Source organism: Exserohilum turcica (genome assembly GCF_000359705.1).
Source record: "Exserohilum turcica Et28A unplaced genomic scaffold SETTUscaffold_7, whole genome shotgun sequence".
In the NCBI taxonomy this organism is placed as follows: domain Eukaryota; kingdom Fungi; phylum Ascomycota; class Dothideomycetes; order Pleosporales; family Pleosporaceae; genus Exserohilum; species Exserohilum turcicum.
In genome coordinates this window covers 790,764-812,263 of record NW_007360288.1, presented here as the reverse complement: position 1 = coordinate 812,263, position 21,500 = coordinate 790,764, and the positions used below count along the sequence as shown (strand labels likewise).

At 55.7% G+C, this 21,500-nt stretch overlaps 4 protein-coding genes across 4 annotated transcripts; 2 read left to right on the top strand and 2 right to left on the bottom strand.

Annotated features, from left to right (window-relative positions):
- Positions 1–130: 130 nt before the first annotated feature.
- Positions 131–1,801, bottom strand: SETTUDRAFT_43934 (uncharacterized protein; the record flags this gene model as incomplete). The annotated part of the gene is made up of 1 exon (XM_008031962.1): positions 131–1,801. One exon carries the CDS (start codon positions 1,799–1,801, stop codon positions 131–133), a length of 1,671 nt encoding a protein of 556 aa, XP_008030153.1.
- Positions 1,802–3,190: 1,389 nt separating this feature from the next.
- On the bottom strand, positions 3,191–10,983 carry SETTUDRAFT_141847 (uncharacterized protein; the record flags this gene model as incomplete). The annotated part of the gene is made up of 5 exons (XM_008032137.1): positions 3,191–5,451; positions 5,555–7,777; positions 8,685–8,730; positions 9,102–9,882; positions 10,036–10,983. 5 exons carry the CDS (start codon positions 10,981–10,983, stop codon positions 3,501–3,503), a joined length of 5,949 nt encoding a protein of 1,982 aa, XP_008030328.1. The 3' UTR covers positions 3,191–3,500.
- A 617-nt stretch (positions 10,984–11,600) lies between these two features.
- SETTUDRAFT_34730 (uncharacterized protein) lies at positions 11,601–17,148 on the top strand (the record flags this gene model as incomplete). Its single annotated transcript, XM_008031917.1, has 3 exons — positions 11,601–16,030; positions 16,083–16,174; positions 16,223–17,148. The coding sequence occupies 3 exons, from the start codon at positions 11,601–11,603 to the stop codon at positions 17,146–17,148; spliced, it is 5,448 nt and encodes a 1,815-aa protein (XP_008030108.1).
- A 497-nt stretch (positions 17,149–17,645) lies between these two features.
- On the top strand, positions 17,646–20,172 carry SETTUDRAFT_122067 (uncharacterized protein; the record flags this gene model as incomplete). Its single annotated transcript, XM_008032136.1, has 1 exon — positions 17,646–20,172. One exon carries the CDS (start codon positions 17,646–17,648, stop codon positions 20,100–20,102), a length of 2,457 nt encoding a protein of 818 aa, XP_008030327.1. The 3' UTR covers positions 20,103–20,172.
- Positions 20,173–21,500: the final 1,328 nt, after the last annotated feature.

The window sequence follows — 21,500 nt, the reverse complement described above, 5'->3', positions numbered from 1 at the left end:
AGACAAAAAAACGTATAAAAATAATACAAAAATTTACATTGCCAAAAAAAAGGGGGCGGGGGGATTTCCCTTCTCCTCGCACGCTACATACGAAAATCCATCCATCTCTTGCTGGCATTTATTTTCCTAGTCACAACATCTTCATAACTTCATCTTCATATAACCCCTCCTCTCCCACGCCACGCACATCAATCTCGCCAAAAACAGCAACCCCCCTTCGCCCCAGCGCCGTGCCCACACCAACCGCATCCGCGCCTACCGCCCGCATCCTGCGATACCCCTCTGTATCCGCCACGCCCCCGACGCCAATAACCTGGATTTGGATGCCACTGTTCAGCTGCCGTTGCTGCTGCTGCTGCTGTTGCTGCTGTTGCTGTTGTTGCTGTTGTTGCTGTTGCACCAGCAGCCCCTTAATCGTATACACATTGCCCAGCGCCAGCGGATGCAACGGCGCGCCAGCTAAGCCGCCCAGACCGGATCCCGAAGCGGAGGCGAGCGAGGAGCGGAAATGGGGTGATGAAAGCCTCGTTCCTCCTCCCTCTTGACCTTGTCCTTGTCCTTGTCGTATTTCTCCTAGGTCCTTTTCTGGTGGTGGTGGTGGTGGTGGTATTGATGTTGATGTGCTTGGCGATGATGTGGATGAAGTGCTTATTCCAGACAGCAGCAGCGGCTCCACCAAAAGCGCATTTCCAAGCGTATTCACGGCGGTGATGAAGGATACTGGACATGGACAGGGGTCTGCCTGGCGCGTAGCCGCCGACAACGACGACGACGACGATGTTGAGTGGGAATCATGATGTTGCTGCGCCGCCGCACAGCCGCTTATCTGGAGCGCACGCCCCAGGGCGCGGAACTGCTCGTCAAAAGTGTACGGCGGCGTCTTGAGGCCCAGGGGTACGACAACGTGTGCCGTGGTGCCGCTGCTATTCTTGTCATCATCATGGTCATGGTCGTTAATAATAACTGCATTGCTAGTATTCCCAGTATTAGTAGCAGCACCAGTGCTGCTGACGTTGGTACTAGTAGTAATAATAATACCCGTGCCACTACTATGCTTATTCTGAGGCTGATTCTGAGGCTGATTGTTATCCGCATTCCCGCTCCGGTTCCTAGACTCTGGTTCAGGAACGGAATCAGCAGCAGCAGCAGTAGCAGCAGTAGCAAGCTCCCGCATCTTGTCCCCCAGCGCATCCAGATACCGTGTCAAGGCCTGCCCGTCATACGCGGGCGGCGCGCATCCAGGGATATTTGGGCATGAGAGATTGAGTTCCATGGCCAGCGGCATGCAGACGGAGGGCTGTAGCGCGCAGATGCAGTCGTAGCACTGGACGACATCTGCGATGGAGCCCGTGACGGAGACGATGATGGGTTTGGGGGTGCTGCGGTTCTGAGCGCGCAGGGCTGCGGCATCGCAGCATGTGTCGCTGAGCGACTGGACGAAACCCAAGTACGTGGAGAGCGGGAGAGGAGAGTAGCCCAGTGTGTTGAGGCTGGCGGTGGCGGTAGCGATAGACGTAGGCGTAGGCGTAGCCGTAGTGGTAGTATCAAGCTCACTCCCACATGCATCCACATTCCTTCCACAAGCCCTCAAGCCATCCGTCTCGAAAAACGTAAACTGGTGATGCCTAGAGTCATGCGGAAACCCCGCTAGCAGCGACGTGCGCGTTGTGATTGCGCCCGTGTGCGGGCTCATGTACAGCGCGCGCAGCTGCTCCAGCGTCGTGCACCATGGATTAGCCGAGTTGAGCAGTGGCGGGTCAATGAGTAGCGGTGGTGGCGGCAGCAGCAGCCGTGGTACCATGGTTTGCGTAGGGCGAGTGAAGGGGGCGGGCCGAGGGGTATTGCAAAGGGAAGGGGGAGGGGTATGCACAGCTTAGGTACAAGACAAAACCTGGTACTTACGTATCTACACATCTATACCATATACGTACAAAAGCCACGATAAGTCAAAAAAAAAGAAAGAACCTTGATTCGCGCCGTTTGCGAAACAAGGATCCATATATTCCGTGGCATATCGTGGGGGGGCCTAGGGTAGGACAGGGCAGAACGGGGCCGGGGGGCATGGCGGGGCCTAACATTCTATGCTTGTGCTTGTGCTTGCTTGCTTGCTTGCATAAGTGGGGTAAAATAAGACTCAGTGTAGGGTGATGATGCAAATCCGTGAGCCTCCGTCCCCGAAAGAGGGATGTGGACAATGGAAAAATGTGAGAGCAGGTGGTAAGAGCGAGGTGACCATAAGTGCTATTATTATCATTATACATAATTTCATTTTACATTCCAGCCCAAAATACAGCTTGGCTACTTATGTAATAGGTAAGTACATGAACATATTTTATTAACAAGCTTCCATCACACACACACACACACACACCTGGTAAGTTCATGGAAGAAAAAAAAAACTGGTGGGTGAGCAATGCTATGATTATCTCTATTTCTGTCCCCCCCTCCCCCCCCTTTTTTTTTCTTCTCTTCCTTTTCGCCAATACTCCAGCTGATATATGTTACTTACTTAGCTACATAGTCTCCTTAATACACATGTTAACTTTTTTTTATCAGCCAGGATGAAGGAAGTAGAGGCGAGTAGAGTTCAAGTCCAGCTATCCCACCAGCCTTTTGTAGTTGTACCATGTACATTAGCAAGAGTAAAAAAAAAAAAAAAGGAATGCACACAAGTTACCCTGTACACATTACTGTGCCTTACATACTTTGTATATTCTCCATACCTGCCATACTGCTGTTGTTGTATTATATTATGCATATACTTACCCTTTCTTAGTGTTACTGTATTTTGCAAAATCCAGTCCAATCCACAGCACAGTACGTACGTAGTAGTAACGTTTAAGAAAAAAACACTTACTCACACTAACAAAACTCGAATAAACGAGTAAACTATCAGCACACGAAACAGAAAAGCGTTTTCAAATACAGGATCCTATTAGTTGTGCGAAGGGGGACAGGGTGCCTCGGGCCGTACTTTCTTCTTTCTTCTTTCTAGGTTGATAATATTACACGACGAGATGCACCCAAAAATAAAACACACAGAGCTGGAAGAAAAGGACGAAACAACAACAACAACAACAACAACAACAACAACAACAACGAAAAGACGAAAACGAAAAACAATAATGACAACGACAACGACGACAACCTGGAAACAAAACAAAAACTCCCCTAATCACCCCCCCCCAGACGAAAACCAGCGCAAGTTTATCTTTCCTTACACCGCAAAAACAAAAAAAAAACAAAAAAAAACTGCTACGCCGGCTCCCGAAAGTATGCCAGAAGTAACGAATTTTTTTCATTAAAAAAAAGGGCTTTGTCTTTCCATGGTTCGCCAAAACGCCATGCTCAAAAAAGATGTGGAGGAAACGAACAACCGAAACGAAGAAAAAAAAACGGATGATACTGTCATAGCGAACTGAAAGCGCTGGTGTATAAACAGAAAATCAGACTCACAAAACTCATTGCGTGTCGAGCAGTGTCGAGCCATGGTGATATGCTCAGAAACTGACGTAGCCAGTGTCTTCGCCTCCAGTGTCGTCCATCCAGCCGGCACCAACCTCGCCCAGACCAGGACCGTGGTGATGATTGCGCGCCATGCCCTCGCCCTCGCCGCGCTCGACCCACTCCTCGTTGATGTCGTTCCAGATGCGCTGAAAGTAGAGGCGTAACGAGCGCAGGCCACGAAGATAACCCCTGTCAATGCCATTGGGGTTTTCCGGGGGACAGGGAAGGTCTTCGGGCAAGGGATCTTCTGCAGTTACACAGTTGGCGAAATCGACAATCTTGAGCTTGATCTCAGGGTGCTTCTCATGCGTCGGATGAGAGGCGGCTGCTGGTCCAGGAGAGGTGAGTCCAGATGCAACCGAGTCTTCGCCTTTCCTAGAATGACCATTGGCTTGAGAGCCCACGACGTCCTTTGATTCGCCGTCGCCACGATCATACAACATCAACAAGCTGCTGGCGTAGAACCGGTATCCAGGCAGGTTTTTGATCATGCGCTCCAACTGACTAATCTTCTCCAGTATGACGGGAATGTGTTTGCTAGCCGCCTTGTAGCTAGTTCCGTCCCAAAAGAAGCGCTTGAGTGCGTCCTGAAACTCTTTTCCAGCTTTCAAGTCGCGACCAAAATACTTGTCTTCGAAAATGTAGCTCTGGGTCTTGACGTTCCAGATCTGCATGCCACAGACACGCACACCGAGTTCCCGACTGGTCGTCATCTGGCACTTGCGCCGTTGGGAACGCTGCTTCTTCTCATCTGCTTCGATACCATATTGACGTGTGCCCATCTTGAGATCCAACACACATGGCCTGGCCATGCCTGCAGTCAGATCCTCAAGAAGGATGAAGTGTTGGACACGCTCGTCGGATGGTTGTAGCGCATTTTCAGGGTTGCTTGGCTCTTCACTGGGCGGGGCGCCCATGTCACTTGGCACAACAGGAGCTGGCAGCATGGTACCCTCTGATGGTTCCCCAGAGGGCTGTTTCTGCTCATCAGGATGCTGTGGCTTTGGCGTCCTAGAATTGTGCAACGACCGGCCCCTCTCCTGGTCGCCAGTTTTGGAGTCTTCGTCCATCCTAAAAACCTCCTCTTCTGCGTCACCACCATAGCCATCTTCATCATAGTACTCGAGGCCGTGTCTCTGTACAGTATCGATTCCAAGAGGCCTTCTGAGCAGCCCACTGCCTGAATGACGGCGTCGAGGCAGATTGCTCGGGGGTGGTTTTAGTGCTTCGTCGTTGGGCACTGAGCCGCCTGCAAGCGGGCCAGAGCCGGCAAACTCAGCGCCGCCGGCTGAGGCGTGACGGCGGGCTTCTGCTTTCAAGACCTGCTTTCTTGTTGATTCTTCTGGAGGCTGTGATTGCAATGTAGCAACGTCTGTGCTGTTCCTCCTTATGGTAGGCGCGGAGCCTACCGTGGACTGTTCTCCTACATTGCGTGAAGATATGCCGTGGTGGTGATGGTGATGGCGCGGCCGATGGCGTATGGTTGGGGGCGCAAACACCTGACGAAGGACTTCTTCCTGCAGCTTTCGATTAATCGTCGTGACACCCCAGCTGCTGGCGTGCGGCAACGGTGGTCGCGACGGGCTTCTCGAAGGGTATCCGTATTCGCTCTGGTACCGGCGATGCTGCTGTGACAAGTACGAGTTCCGCATCCAGGGATCAGGTGTCGTGGACCGCGGCGGTACACGAAACAAGTTATCAGGGATGATGTGTCGGTTGTTTTCGAAGATGACCTGAGGGGTAGGCATGATCTGCTGCGAATGACTAACCATGCGTGTGGGCTCCGGTTTGGCTGGATCATGAGGGGCCGTAGACGCCTGTCTCGACGTGTGATCGGATTGCGTCGCCGATGTGACATGACTAGCGTCTTGTTTGGCCTTGTCCTTGTGTGCCTTTTTCTTCTTGGGCGCCTTGCGATACGTCACGTTCAAAACACCAATATACCTGCACAAGACACTGTCAGCAAGCCCAGCGCGCAGAGGGAGCCGGGGGCATATCTTGGCTGAAGTCTCAGCTTCGATCCACAATACAGTAGAACAAGGCATACCTTGGTAAGAACTCGAGCAGCTCTGGATGCTGTCTCTCGACTGTTTCATAAAACTCATTTTCCCTGTTGTTCAGCTGCTTGCAGACTGCTCGCCGCGAGAAGCGGTAGACGGTCGAGTGGCCGCCCACCTGATGATCGTACGGTTTCAGCTCCACGGCCCCGAGCGGAGCGGGGGGATGGGATGGCGCGGCCGGGGCAGCTTTGGACTCTTGTTTCTGTCTTGTTGCAGTGGGCGTCGTGCCTAAATCATCAGTCGCACTGGATTCATAGCCAAGAAGTGAATGCGTGGACTCGGCGAGCGACTCAGGCTCCGATTCAGCCGAAAGCGAATCAATAGCCGAGGGCGTCAGCGGCTGATCTTTGTCTTTCTGTGCAGCAGTCGCCGCGGAGATGTCACCATGTAGGCATTGATTTGTATCTTTGGACTGTAGAGAAATTTCTACTTCTTGTGGGGTCTGAACTTGCTTTTCCGTAGCCCAGCCCTTGGGCCGCGCACTCTCGTGCACCGAAGCCCTCTTCTCGACAGCATTTACCTCTCTATCCCGGCTGCCTGGTTCTTTGGGGGCCTGCTCGCCCGTCTTCAGACGCCGGTGGGGGAAGTAGAGTGCCGAGGAAATCTGTTCCTTCTCCGATTCTTCCTCTTCCTCCGAGCCCGGCGTGCGCTCTGCGCTACTTCCTTCTTTGGCCTGGAAATAGTCGCAAGGCTCCTCATAGTGCAGGGCGGCGTTGGCTGGGGCATGGGCGTGCACCTTGTCGACGGCTGACGTGGGAAGACTGCGCGCCAAGGGCGACCGCTTGTCGGCGCCAGGACTGAGATGGCCAAAGCCGCGAATGTCTTCCAGCAGACGCCGCGGGAGCTGGCGTTTTTCCGCATTGGCTTGGTCTTGCCGTGTGCTTGCTTGAGAAGGGGGCGTGACGACGATGCCTGCCTGTGTGGGCGGGCCCGAGTTTGCATCAAAGTACGAGTCGGGCGGACCGCCGATGGGCGACTGGACCGCCGACGAAGCGAGCGATGCCTGGCGGAGTTGCTCAGTGAGGTTGCTTGTTTCGGCGGCACTGAACTTTACCGAGGCCTCCTCTGACAGCGTCGACAGGGAGCGTTCGGCGGGCAAGCGGTCCTTGGCCGACTTGTCTTTCTTTTTGGGCTCCTCACACGGGTCGCCGTCTTTGAACACACGCAGATAGTGACTCGCCTTGCGGCTGCGGGCTGATGTGTGCTGCTCCGTCTTGGCCAGTGTGGCCTCAATCTTCTTTTCCATTTCCACGTCCATGACGGGCGTGTCGAGCACCATGTTGCCCTTGAACGGCATGGGTTTGCCCTCGCGCCACTCCCTGTTCCTGCGGCGCTCCTCGCTGTCCAGGAAGGCATCCTCGAGCGTGGACTGGAGCTCTGGGTGGTGGGGCGTGACGGGGCGCTGGACGGGCGAGTCGACAGGGCTCATGTAGGGCGGGGGGCTGTGGTGGGCAGGCTCCAGACACAGGCCGGCAGCCGTGGCGGTGCGGGGATTGAAGGGGTTGAAGGGAGTGGTCAGGACAGCGCGGTGGTCGATTGGGGTGGCGGGGGGGATGGTCGAGTGCTTTCTGCGGACAATGGGCGGGTCCATCACTCGCCGCTGGGGGGCAGCTGGGGCAGCCATGTCGGACAGCGAGTGCTGGGGGGCATGGTGGAGCGTGTCGAGAGAGGGAGCGGTGGCGCGCGGAGACGAGATGGGGCTGTCCGAGGCGCGGTACGTGGTTGCAAAGATGCTGTCGCGCTCGTCGAGCTGGGGGCGGTCAATTGACGAGGTCCAGAGGGCGCCGTCGTGGGCCAGGGGCGCCGTCCGCGAGCGGCCCGTCTGGGAGAGGCTCTTGGGCGTGGGCGTGCGGGCGTGGGCGGGGGCGTCGGGGGCAGCAGCGGTGGCGGAGGCCGGGGCGGGAGCCTCATGATGATGGCGACGGCTGGCGCTGGACCTCACCGATGCGGGGGGCGAGGCATTTCCTTGGACGGCGGGCTGGGGTGACATGGGCTCGACATTGATTCGACCGTCTGCAGAGCACCTCGTGGCGGGATGTGTGGCAGATGTTGCCGGACGGGCGGTGGGAGGGAAGGCCAGGATGCGGTCGGTCGAGCGACGGGCGTCGAGTGTCGTGGGTCGTCGGGCGCGGCGGAGAGGGCGGCGGGATGGAGGGAGCAGGGGCGGCGGCGGGGGGAGGGCAGCAGTCGTGTTAGTGCTGGGGCTAGCGCTTGGAGCGAGCAACGGCGGTGGGTAGCAGATGCAGAAGCAGAAGCAGAAGCAGAAGCAGAAGCAGAAGCAGCAGCAGATGCAAATGGGCACTTGTGGTCGGCCTGCAGCTGGCGGATCCCGGGGGGCGTTAGCGAGTGAGAGGAGACGACGGTCCACGTTCTAAATGTCTGTGGTTTGGCGTCGCCCACGCCGCCCGGGCGGGTGCCAGAGATTAGACGCAAGCGAGCAGCCCAATGACGTCTGCCGGCACCGCGTACCCAGCGCGCGCGCCGCCAGGGCAGAGGCCGTGGTAGGGGAATAGGCCCGGCTGGGCGACACGCGCATACCCACGGCGACCGACTACCTGTACAGTACATGCTCGATGCTGCCTACATACCACATGCGTGCATGCACGCGCAGACACGTACAGTGGCGCGCCCATGGATGCCGGGTGCCGGGTGCTGGATGCACTACATACTAGTACATACACAGGGCCTGCCCATGAACACCACCGTGACCACCGCCATGGCCGCCGCCAGAGATAACACCCTTTGTTTTGCCTGCAGCCCATCTCAGCCCAAGCACTCTCCCACTCCATATAGTACACTCCTTGGCGAGTCATGTGCGCTGCCGAGCCCAAGACGCCGATGGCCGGGGGGGGGGGACCCATCATCACCATGTACTACTACAACATGAACACGGCCGCCCTCGCCTCGCTCGCCTCCAAACACATGGCTTCACCATAGGCTCACGGCCGTCGCCCTGCACCCAAGTCGCCTTCTCTGCCTCTCTCTCTCTCTCTCTTTTTCTGCACCGTCACCTCCCCTCCTACACCCACCCAGGCCCTGCTGCCCGCTTCCGCCATGCCCTTGTCCTGCCAGCCTAAAGGCCCGTCTCCAAGCTTTGCACTTGTCCGGACTCCGGACCCTTTCTCGTTTGCTTCTTCTTCCCGCCATGTTCCTCCTATCTGTGCTGTACCACCCTCTCCGCCGTGCAGCTGCTCTGCATGGCACCCCCCCATCCCCCATCCCCCAAACCCTCAGCCGCCAATCACTCGAGAACGTGGCCCTCTCACCGCCTGCGTCCGGCTTGGACTGCGTCTGCGCCTCACGGTAGCAACCCATCACGGCTGTGTGAATAATAAGAGTATGCCACACTGCGCGTGCCACGCCGCCCCGCCCGCATTCCTGCCACGCCGACATGCCGTGCCTACCGACGCTCGCACTCGTCGACACGCCAGCCAGCCAGCCAGCCAGCCAGCGCGCTGCCAAAAGGTGCATTATCCCCCATCTGCAAATGGGCTCTCGTCGCTTGGCTTGGCGCTCAGCCATCGTCAATTCCACGCAAAAAGGCCCCCGTGAAATGCCGGCCAAAGTCGTCGAGTGACGTATCCCTATTCACGTGGGGCGCCTCAATCTCTCTTACCGAGCATCGCGATCGCTCGCCCAAGCATCCCGGCGATCCCTGCGATGCCTTGTCCGTCACGAAGCTCCAAAACGACGACATCGTCTTCTTGTCCTTGAGCGGGATCCGCTCGCCCTTGACACTGCCACTGGGCGTGGCCTCACTGGGCTTTAGTGCTTCCTCTGTCTTCTTCTTGGCCGTGCTGAACGAAAAGGGAGAAGCCGCCCCAAAGAGATCCTGCGTACTGATGGGAGGGCCGCGGGATACGCCCCCATTTGGCAATGCCTCGTCTCGTGGCACATTCAAGGCCCTAAGGGGTGTAGTTGCTGCGTTGGAGACGCCCGTCATGGCACGAGGTGTAATGAGTGGTGTTTGCGACTCTGCGGCAAGCGTCGCGGGCGAAAGCGCAGGAAACGTGCTTTGCTGGAACTCTAGCTGAGCTCGCACCATGGCCGCCTGTGTAGACCATTCCGATTCTCGGCTTGCACCACTTTTGTCCACCTCCCCATTCTCCGACACGTCTGTAGCATCCTCGACTGGCTCTGGACTCGCTATACTTGCTTCTGTTGACTCTGCCGCATCTGTAAATCCCCCGAGGGTAGATGCCTCGTGACCTTGCTCTGTAGTGGGCGAACCCTTTTCAGGAGAAGAGTCGAAATTGACCGCCCTTGGCCTTGGTTTGGGGGGTTTGCCGCCAGCATCGCCTGCTTTCCCCGTCTTCTGACAAGTGCGAGGGCGAGGGACGGGTGAAGCGGCGTCGTCTCTCTGCGTGGGCGTGAGCGTCTCTTGTAGTGCCTTCAGGCCCGAGAGCTGGGATGCAGACATGGCATTGACCAGTCGCTCGGCGGAGCGCTGTATGTCATCTCTCGAGACTCTGGATTGGCTGCCCATTGACGACGTGACTATTGGTATGGTTCGCTGCGAACGCTGTCCTGGATGAGTGCTGTGGGGCGGCGTGGCAGACTGCGCTTGGTGTTGCATTGCACTGCTTGGGACATGGCTGTCTCTGGCTGGCGACGAAATGTCCATGGAAGCAGAGGCACTGGACCTGCCGTGATGTGGCGAAAGCACTCTCGGCGATTGTCTTTGCAGTTGGACGGGTCCTTTGGGCAGACTAACCTGCAGCTCTGCTACAGATTCCGTCTGCGAGTCGTGGTGCCGGGACCGAGAGCGTGTCGGCGACGTGTCGGGGTGCTCATTGGCAGCTCTGCGCATGTCGACTCTTGCTGAATCCGGGCGTCGCAGCCAGAACGGATTCGTCGAGGGCGATTGGCGGTGTATACGTGGTCCCGTGTCGGCGCTGAAGGGCTCTGCTGTGGGACACGCACTGTCTCCGCCCGGCAACGGGGCAGTCGAGGGCGGGACTTGGACGTCGTGGAGGCTGGTGTCGTGCTCGCGCGCGCTCAGGTTCATGTCCCTCGTAGCCCGCGAAGTTTCTGGCGACGCTATCGAGGGCGCCACACTGCGCGCGGTCGACTGTGTCCTGCTGCCTCTTCTCTTCGGTCTCGCATCGTCTGGCCGTGCCGCTTTGCCTTTTCCAATCCTACCCAACGCGCGCTGCTTCTCTTTCTTCGACTTGGCCCATGGATTCTTCCAGCCATTGTCAAACGGCCCCCGCAGGCTGGCGGTGAGGATGACGGGCGGGCGGCCTCGCAGATACTGGGCGGCAATGGCCTCGACCCTCGTGCGCTTCGCGGCGCGCAGGCCGGCGTCGTGGAAGTCGAGGGGCGGCTCTTCAATGACGTCGTCGGGACAGGTGTAGAAGTCGTTGTCGGCGGCGGCGGCGAGGTGGCGGAGATGGGGGTGCAGGCTCGGGGGCATGTCGCCAGGCCGGATGCGGTCGCGTGATGTGATGGTGTAGGGACGGGACAGGCGTGGGCGTGGGAGGATTGCGGCGGGCTCGTCTATGCTCGTGCTCGTCTACGCCCGCTCGTCTATGCCCGTTTCTGCCCCGACCAGCTTCCAGAAAAACGGTCCGTTCGGGATCGGCCTGGGGGGGTCTTGGGAGCGTTCATGGCGTTTGCGTTTGCGTCGGCAGCGGGAGCATCTCCTGTTGCTCAGGCAACGCGGACGGTTTAGCGCCTTGCGGGGGGGCTGACATGTCCATGCTCCTCTCCAGATAGCGTAGATCCTGGTGCGTTCATTCAATCGATAACACGACGCCCTCCACGACTCGCCGACGCGTTTGCCCGTCCTCGCCTGCTGCCATCGCGCTTGTCCCTCGAGTTGCACCATGGTGTGCGCGCGGACATAGTTTTTTTTTTGCGACGCGTAGGCGCCCGCCAACACCTTTCTTCACCGCATCTTTGGCACGCTGCCCAACTGCGCGACTCGAACGCCCGCCCATCAACACCGCCCACGCCCGCCAACGGCCAACCTCCACCTCCACCTCCACCTCCACGTCCGCATCCACCACCACCACCACCACCACCACTGCCATGGCCAACTCGACGCAGCCCTGGCTCGAGGACCTCTCCGAGGAATGGGTGCCGCAGGACACGCCCGAGCCCGTTGCGCGCAGCCCGCAGACGCCAGCACCCCCGCCGAACCCACAGAGCGTCCCCTCAAAAACAAAGAGCCGCCTGCCCCGTCTGCGCCCGTCGCCAGCGCCCCTTTCCGACACACACGGCCGCGGCATTGGCCGGGAATTGCGCCCGCCCAAGCAGAGGAGCATGCTGGAAGACCGCAGCAGCCCCAGCAACACCAACCGCAACCATGCCCCGCCAGCCACATCACCCGACGCGCCCGCGCCCGCGCCTGCCCGTGCTGCCTCGCCGCCCTCCTTTTCGCTGTCCCAAGCCTCGGACGTGCACAACGGCACAGTCGCCCACCACACGGTCGCCAGGTCCGCCACCAAGGACCCCGCATCACAAGACACGCCCGAGTGGCGGCGCCGGCTCGTCAATGGCGAGGTCGGCTACGGCAACCAAACAGACCTCTTCGGCCCTACCGGCCTCGAAAACATCTTTCAGCGCCCTGTCGGCAGCGCCTCGGACGACTCTGCGCCGCCAAAACGGCGTCTCGGATTACTCAAAGGCCTCGCTGCCGTGCCATCCAGTCCCCCGCCATGGCCAGCCGTGCAGCAGAGCGACGGGCCCGACGAGCAGGAGCAAAGGCAGAAGAAGGACCAGAGAAGAGAAGCCCAAAAGGACCAGCAGGCGCGCGAATCGCATTCAGAAGAGTCTACGCACGACGAAATCACACACGACCAGGACACATCGAATTGCTCCCAGGGACTAGCGCCCCCACACGAGACGATGCGCACGGTAAGCGGACAGATTGAATTCGAAAACGAAAACTTCAGCCCCGTGTACCTGACCATGACGGCCAATATGAACATTGGCTCATCGATGCAACAACCACAAAACTTGAGAGGATCCGAGCTTGCCAACCGGTTACGTCAAATTGGGACGCCGCCTTCGAACAGTTACGGTACCATACACGAGGAAAGCTCACTGAGCCACACACGTGGAGACTCGTCTTTTGCCAGGCTACAGGACGAGTCTTTGCCAGAAGGGCTTCCCGCTGGCACTCCGGACATGGCAGACATTGGGCGGCATGTGGAGCTTCGAAGAGGCGGATACTCGCGGGACGGTTCTTTCCACCGAAGGCCACTCAGCCCATCTCCCGAACGAAAATCCTTGTCTCAGATGTCGACTGGCAAGGACACTACCGCCCACTCGAGCACAATCGTAAAGCAGTCGCCTCAAGGCGACGCCATAGACCCTTCCACCCCACGCCAACGACACGAAAACTTGCTGAGTCCTGACCGAGCCAGGGGTTCTGGAAGCCCTCTGAAACTGTTTGATGCGCACGACACTTTCACGAGCAATCGGCTCCAAAGACGGTTGAGCCAGCTCGAGTACAAGTCGGAAAAGGGCACATCCAGCGTCAAGGAAAACACGGCCGAGGCCGCTAAGCCATTGCCAAGACAATCTAGATTGACGTCGGTGGAGGAAAAGTCCATGCAGAACAACGATCAGGACCTTTCTAGAAAGGATCGCCAACCATCTGCCTACAGGATCGGTTCCTTTGGACAAGGCCATCTCAACCAGTACCAGTTCTCCGGCGACTTCTCAGTCATCTCTTCAGATGGTGAAGGCTGGGACGCCCAAGATGATAGCGCTCCAGATAGGTCGCCCTCGATCGACGTCGCACCCCCTGGCAGCCGACAGCCATTCAAGTTCCACCTGGACGAGTCGCCGGTTCCCCGTCAGCCTTCAAAAGGCCGAAGAAATCCATCTGAATACTCAGTCAATTCAATGCGAAAGGTCAGCCGACCAAAGTTCGTGCCACATCGAAAAGTGTCTCCGCCCAAGGTTGAAGAGGACTCGGAAATGGCCCACGAGTACGCAGAAGGCAAAAGAGGGCCAACCTCGCCATTCAAAAACCCAACGCCCAAACGGAGGAGAACGATTTGTTCAGTGGATGACGAAGAAAACAGTGATGATGTATTCAGCGATGCGGGAGCGAGCACAATCCACCGCCCACATGCAGCTGCTCGACCAATTCTTGCAATCAATCGAATGGACGCACTTCCTGGTTTTCCCAGAATCGTTGCGGATTCCGAGACACTGGCCAAGAGACACATTTTAAGACCCCGCAACCCTACCCCAAGCCAGCGCAGGCGCGAGGAGATTCAGGCAGAAATCATGGAAGCCACAGAAGCCTTCATCATGTCTTCACCCAAACTCAACACCATCCGCGAGCAGCTGGAGCCTTCCATGATGTCTGATGCGGACTTTGAAAAGGCTCGGGCGAAGGCGGTTGCCAACGAGATTGCTGCGTTTACTTTGAAGCGGCAGCATGGTGCGCGGGACACGCACCGCAAGCGATCCGTCACTACACAGGACTTCCTTGACGAAGCACTAAAAATCATGGATTTCATTCGTACAAAGGGACGCCCTACCAGCGGTTTGGGCAGTCTCGAGGAGACGCAAGCCGAATCCGAGTTTATCGAAGATGTCAACGAACATCCTTCGAGCTTGCTGACAGTGGAACGACCCCCAAGCAGAGAGGATCAACCGTCAGCTTGGCAGGACCCAAATCACCATGCATTGGATCCAAGCATCGCCAACTATCTGCGCAAGTACCAAGAAAAGGACAACGAAAGTTTTCTAAATACATCCATGAACTCGATGAGCTATTCTGACATGAACGAGACACCTACAATTAAAGGAGAGGACACGGTGACTGAAAAGGACAAGGCTCGCATCGCAGAGAGTACAAACAAGCCTCACGATGAGGGCGACGAGGACACCGGCCTCGGTTCTCGACCTCAGACTGCACGCACACATTTGTCGACAGGTTCATCAATCGGACACACTGTCTTGACAAACATCTCGAAGCGTTCGGAGCATGTCGCCAACCTGGCACCTCATGCGATAGCGCACCTGATTCCTCAGGAGGTAGCCGGTATGAGTTTTGATCGCGACAAAAACATCTGGGTCCGTCAGAAGAGCCCCTCCAAAGAGGACCGAGTTGAACAGGAGGCGAGAAGCGCCCTGAATGAGAGCGAGGATGACCCTTTCGGCAACATTCCAGATTTGACAGTGGAGGATACGTGCCAGCAGGATACTAGAGCTGACTCGCCAATTCGTCTTCAGCCTACCGCCGAGACCATCCTGGACGATACCGAGAAACCTCCAGATGTGGAAGAAGCGCGTCCAGCGACCCGTGAAGGAAACGGCGTCGCGTATACGGAAACAAGTTCGGCGCCTTCCAAGGAATCCAATTTTGGCTCCAGCTTTCCTAAAACCGAAACACGGGCTACCTCTTGGAGCACGCAAGTCCCGCGGCAATTTGGTACTCGGAAGAGCTCCCAGGCGCCTACCACGTATGCAATCCCAGAGTCTGAAGAAGATGATGTTGAACACGAGATTCGGTACAACGAGGGCCGAGGCCCTGTCCGCCCTAGCACCCAAGGTCCACGTGTGAGAGACATCACCATCTCGATTGCCGAGCGACCGGTACCTAACCTAGAGCAACGATCTGAAGACACGCCACAAAGACCCCGTCAGAATCAGTGGGGGCCGTCAAGTGCGCAAAAGAGATCAGAGAAGAAGCAATCAGCCTGGGCACAGTCAAACCAGAGCAGAGCTTTATCCCATGGACGGTCCGGCCGGCTGCCAGTTTTCAACAGTGACGGTGATTTGTCGATTCTAGACGATGCTCCGACTAGGAATTATCGCATGCAACTATCCATGAACGTAGCAGGACCTCCATTCCGGGACAGTGGGCGAGATGCACTGCTTGCAGCACCATCATCGCCTGTAAAGGGAGATGTGACTTTTATGCTCAGCGACCTGCCCGAGTTCACTCTCAATCAGGTTGACGAGTTTGATCTCCCAGACCGGGTTGTCGTGAAGCACGACGGCAGCCGCTTCACCAAAGCGTTGGAAGATCGCTATGCACAAGGAACTGCCGAACTAGTAAAGGCACTTCAAGATGTCGAGCCAGACGAACCGTACTGGGAAGACCTTCGCACCGTCAATCTCCGAAAGAAGGATCTTACTACCCTGCATCGCCTCGACGAGCTTTGCTACCAGCTCGAGGAGCTCGATGTCTCAAGCAACAAGATCCACCAGGTAGAGGGCATTCCTTATGGCATGCGACGGCTACACGCGCAAAACAACTGTTTGACTGGACTCACTTCGTGGACAAATCTCGTCAATCTACAGCATCTTGATATATCTGGCAACCAGATTGACGCTCTCGACGGACTCGCTGACTTGATACATTTGCGAGTACTCAAAGTCGACAACAACAAGATCAAGTCTCTCAGCGGCATCCTCCATCTCGACGGCCTCATGGAGCTGAGTGCTGGTGGTAATGAGATTGACACGATTGACTTTGCAAAGACAAACCTGTCAGTATATCTGTACTTGCATTTTCAATATAATAGCCTAACTTTGCACCAGGAAATCTCTTACAGATCTCGATCTGCGTAAGAATCGAATGCTTGAGGTCCGCAATCTCCATTGTCTCCCACAGCTTCAGCACCTCAACCTGGGTATGTTCATGTCAGTCCACGTAACCTTCACCATCTGACTTTGCGTAGATGACAATGAGATTGAGGAATTTCCTCTTGTCGATGCACCAGTCAAACCCTGCAAAGCTTTACGCTCGATTCGTCTCTGTCGAAATGGGACTACGCTGCTTGACGTTGATCACTACTTTCCGAAACTGGAGTCGCTGTATGTCGACGGCAACTCTTTAACACAGGTCTTGGGCCTAGAACATCTGCGAAATCTTCGAACCTTCTCCGCCCGCGAACAAGTTCTCGAGTCGGAATCCGATATGGAGATTTGTGCCAACAACCTGGTCAAGAATTCAGAAGTGCGCAATCTTTATCTCTCACTCAACCCCACATACGGCCTGCAGGTCTCGCAGCACTTGCTGAGCCTCCAACGATTGGAATTGGCCTCTATGGGGCTCAAGGAACTTCCAGATAACTTTGGCCAGCTCACACCGAACCTCCGGTCTATCAACCTTAATTTCAACTCTATCACAGATTTGCGACCACTGCTCAACATTAAGCGGTTGAGCGAACTTTTCTTGGCAAGCAACAAGCTCGAGCGCCTGCGCGCAAATGCATTAGTCTTGGGCAAGCTCAGCACGCTTTCCAAGCTAGACTGGCGAGACAACCCTCTTACTCTGCGCTTCTATGCTCCAGCCTCCGAGAACCGAATCATGTCGCTTCGACGGAAGCCTTCAGAGGAGCAGCTTAAGAATCGCTTCCTTTTGCCCAACGGAGAGGTCGAGGCTGATGTCCAGCATCTCCTGCGGCTTGACTATGAGACGCGTATTAGGCGCCGTGTCACAGAGATGATGCTTGCTAATCTCTGCAAAAACCTGAAGGAACTAGATGGCCTGCCTTTTGACAAGGCACGCGTGCTAGTCAAAGACGACGTGTGGGAGCGCCTCTTGTTTCTTGGCGTTATCCAGCGCAAACGGGCAGATACCGCCGTTGATGATAGCGACTAACAAATTGGTGCCACGGTGTCGAGAACAGAGGGATAGAGGCGTATGTGGGTGGTTGGCGCCCGATTTTTGCACCATGCGTCTTATTAGCTTGGAGTTTGGGTCGGCAATGTGCTTCTTACACCTTTCAAATCAAATTAGGTTTGGGTGGGTTTTGCATAGCATCTGGTACTGGGGCATCTTTTGGGCGCATTCCTCGGCGTCTTATCAAAAGCGAGCCTTCCGCGCTCAGCCAGGGTTGAGCATTTTCTATGACTTCATGAATTGTATTAGTAGCCAACACACTGTTGTATTTAGCGAGTAGCGACCTTTTTGCATCTGAGAGCCAGACTCTTCGAAACAGCCAACGTAAGAGAGTAACTTTGGGTGATCAGCCGCCCCGCGCTCCACTAAAACGGCTCCGCCGGGCCCGTGCATGGAATCGACCCAGAACGCGTGACACGCCCTCGTAAATCCAAGTGTTCGTATCGCAATGATCATCATCTAACACACATGCAACAATGGCCAGCCCATCTGACGAAGAGAGAGTCGTGCAGCTTGCACAAAAGGCCGATGAGAGCATCAAGGCTGGCGAGTTGACTGTAGCAGCACGGCACTTGCGCGAAGCTGGTTCGATTGCACCCGACCACCCACGCATCAAAGAAGCATGGATTGCGCTGAACGAAGAGGAGGGCAAGAGTGAGTTCCTGGGGATATGCCGCGAATGGGTACGGACCAAGGATGCACATGATGGGGAAAAAGCACTCAAAACGATGAGATCGCATGGCTTGAAGCAGGAGGAGGCAGAGCAGGCCATGGACATACTTTTCGACTTCAAAGGCGAAGACGACATCCTCGACCAAGTTTCAGGCGAGCTTCTACAGAATGTTGGGGCGCAAAAGTGGCTTGCCAACGCCGTTCGAGAGAAGCCAACGCGGATTTACTACGAGATGTTCGAACGAGGCGACGACTCCATCGATGGCTTACTAAAGGTCTTGCTCAACCGAGATGTCTGGCCAGACGACGAATCCTTCAAGACGGGCCACCGGGACATCTTCATGCTCAGCCTGGCAATGATGATGGAGGAGGCTCTTGAGCATCCGGAACGCGCCATGAAGGGCATCGCACAACTGCTTGCTCACTATGCAGAGCACCTCAAAGGCATCATCGACGCCGACAGTTTCGATGTCATACTGGCATCGCTTGACCTTCGACTGCCAACCAAGTTACGCAGTCAGGCTACACTTGCAAGTATCAAGCTGTTTGAGCTTGCTCCGGACACTGCGGGAGAGCTCATCTCGAGGTTCGTTACTTCCAAAGTGAAGAAGGGCGAGGCCAACGACCTCGTAATCGCCTTCTCTGCGGCTGCGGCCATCTTCCCAGTTGCTGTTACCGCTGCCGCCGCCCTTTTCTTGACAGATGGCTTCGTCAGCACACTGGTGTCAAAGGTACAGAGCAAGAAGTCTCATAACTTGGAGCAGGCCACTCTTGAACTTATCAGTGCTGCATGTGTAGACAAAAACTGCAGAGAGTCAATCAACACAAATTGTAGAGAGTGGCTGGAAGACATGGTCGCCGAGTGCCCGAGCAAGAAGCGGGCCAACCTAGCTGCACTCATTCTTGTCAAGCTGGGCGAGGAAGAGCCGTCCGATGAAACACCTCGGATTGTTAGGGCGGAGAAGGTCGACCAAAACGACCTGATTGCGAGCTTCAAGTCGATGGTTATAGGGGGTGACACGTCCTCTAAGCAGGACTCGGTTGAGGGCCTTGCCTATGCCTCCCTACAGCCCAAGGTCCGGGACGATCTATCCAAGTCGCCAAAGTTTCTCAAACGCCTTATCGAGACCATGAGCGATGCTTCGTCACCAAAGAATATCATATTCGGCGGCCTCACCATCTTTGTCAATATCACGCAATACCAGCCCTTGCAGTCGGAGGAAGAGAAGCGCATGGCGCAGCTCAAAGCCTATGCGAATGTGCAGAAGTCTGCTCAACCGGATGCTCTTCTCAACGACGAGGATGTCTCTATACGCTGCAAGCGTGTTTTGGATGCTGGTGTTGTACCACTCCTGGTGCATGTGTGCAAGAACGGCTCGGCCTCTGTCCTCACACAGAGCAGCCTTATCCTTCTTAGCCTGTGCAAAGACACCAAGAACCGTGGCACAATGGCGCAGCAAGGTGCTGTTAAGTTGCTCATTCAAATCTGGGAACACATTTCCGCGACGAACGAGTCCTCGACAACAGGCACCACGCCATTCCCACCCACCGCCCTGCCCACGACTGCCCAAGCACTGTCTCGCATGCTCATCAGCATCAACCCTTCGCATGTCTTCAATGCGGCGTTGCCAAGCACATCTGGAATCCGGCCGCTGATCAGCCAACTGACCCGGACAGAATCCACGACATGGCAGCTCCACGCGTTTGAAGCATTGCTGGCGCTTACGAACCTTGCTTCGATGGACCGAAACACGCAAGATCACATCATCCGGCAATCCTTTGACACGGTCGTAGACGACTTGCTGCTGAGCCAAAACACGCTGGTTCGACGTGCCTCCACCGAGCTCATCTGCAATCTCATGGCGTCACCCGTGTGCATTGGAAACTTTGCAGACGGCTCCCCCCGCGCAAAACACCGTCTGCATCTCCTCCTCGCCATGGCCGACGTGGAAGACAGCGCGACGCGCTCTGCCGCCGGTGGCGCCCTAGCCATGTTGCTGTCCGTCGACCTTGCCGTTGTCGAGTTCCTCAAGCAGGACAAGAACGTCGAGTGGCTGCTAGGTCTGTGCCAGGACGAAGACGAGGGTATTCGACATCGCGGCGTGGTTTGTCTGCGGAGCGTCGTAGACGTCGAAGAAGGTAAAGAAAAGTGCAAGAGTAAGGGTGTTGTGGAAACACTGAAGGTTGTGCTTAAGGAAACACGCAGCCAGGAGGTTCTTGCTGTGGGCGTCGAAACGCTGAAGATACTGCTGGGTCAGTAAGCGGCAGGATGTCTCTACTACATGCATTTCTGATTTTTTTTTATCGAGCAAGTGTTAACGACTCTTCTCCCCCGTGATATATGAAATGCATTGATGAGTAAGAAAATATCTGTTTCTCAAGTTCTCTGCAGTGATTATTTCGGTGATGACATGGTCTTTGAAGTAACGATAGTTAACAACAACAAATCATACAAGCTTTTCTTCCTACATTATTTTCCTTTGAACTACGCCTCTCTCTCTTTTTTTTTTCAAACACCCCCTTTTTTGGCAAGTCGCTAGAATACCGACACGGAATGTGAATAGTGAGACAAATAGCGAGGTCAGAACATGTAAGTATATGTCATGCGAAATCCTGCTGGCCTACAATATAAGTAATCCCCCCGATTGACGCGTGTAGTGGCTACCTAATCTTGTGCACCACCACCACCACCACCACCTCGCTATTCAAAAAAAGAAAAAAAAACCACAATTTTTTCTTGCCGCTGAGGTATGAAAAATAGCAGTCGCAATATAATCCCATCCCATCCATTCCCCCCACGCAAATATGCCCCATCTGAAAAAAAAAATCCCCATCACCGACCTCGCGCTCCTACACCTCTCTGCCCCGGACCTCACGCCCCCAAACACGCCTCACTCCGCTCAACGCTTCTAGAAGTCGCAAACGCCTCATTCAGAATCTCACAGGCTACGCTTTTCCTGCTTCCTGCAGCAGATCGAAGACCCGGCTTACATGGTACTTACATCCTGGCGAACGTGGGACTCGCTCGCACAGCACTTGTGCGGCTTCATTCCTAGGGCTGCGAACAAGCGTATCCTGAGCCGCCTTGAATGGGGAAGGCTACAGTCGGGTGGCTGGTGCATGGGGATGTTTCGCTTGCAGAGCTAGCGGTGCTATGTAGCGTCACCGCAGAGATGCTCAAGGAAGAAGATATGGGTACGGGGGATGTGGTGGTGTGGAGTATCGTTGGCTATTTTTTTGTTAAGAATAGGGCTGGGAATAGCTTCTATGATAGTTTTGCTGTTCGAAGCGCGGTTCTGAAGCGCTTTGTGACGGAGGGTCGATGGGGAGGTGCAGAAGGAAGAGGAGAATGCTGGTGGTAGGGTCAAAGAAGAGTTTTTTTGCTGTTTGCGCCGTGGGAGAGCGTCGAGAAGCATGTGCTATTTAGGTTGACGCAGGAATTCAAAGAGTACTTATGCGGTTATCAGGGAGTTTATTATTGGCGCAGACGTGAGGCATGCGAGGTTTTTGGATCTCGGAATCTGAGATGGCCGGGCTTTGGGGTTGCTCTGGGTAGACTGGTATTTTGATAGATGGTATGAGTATATATACCATCTACACATACTTGGTTGGTTTTAATTGTCAAGGGCTACATACTTGTGCTGGTGGGTCAAACGCAC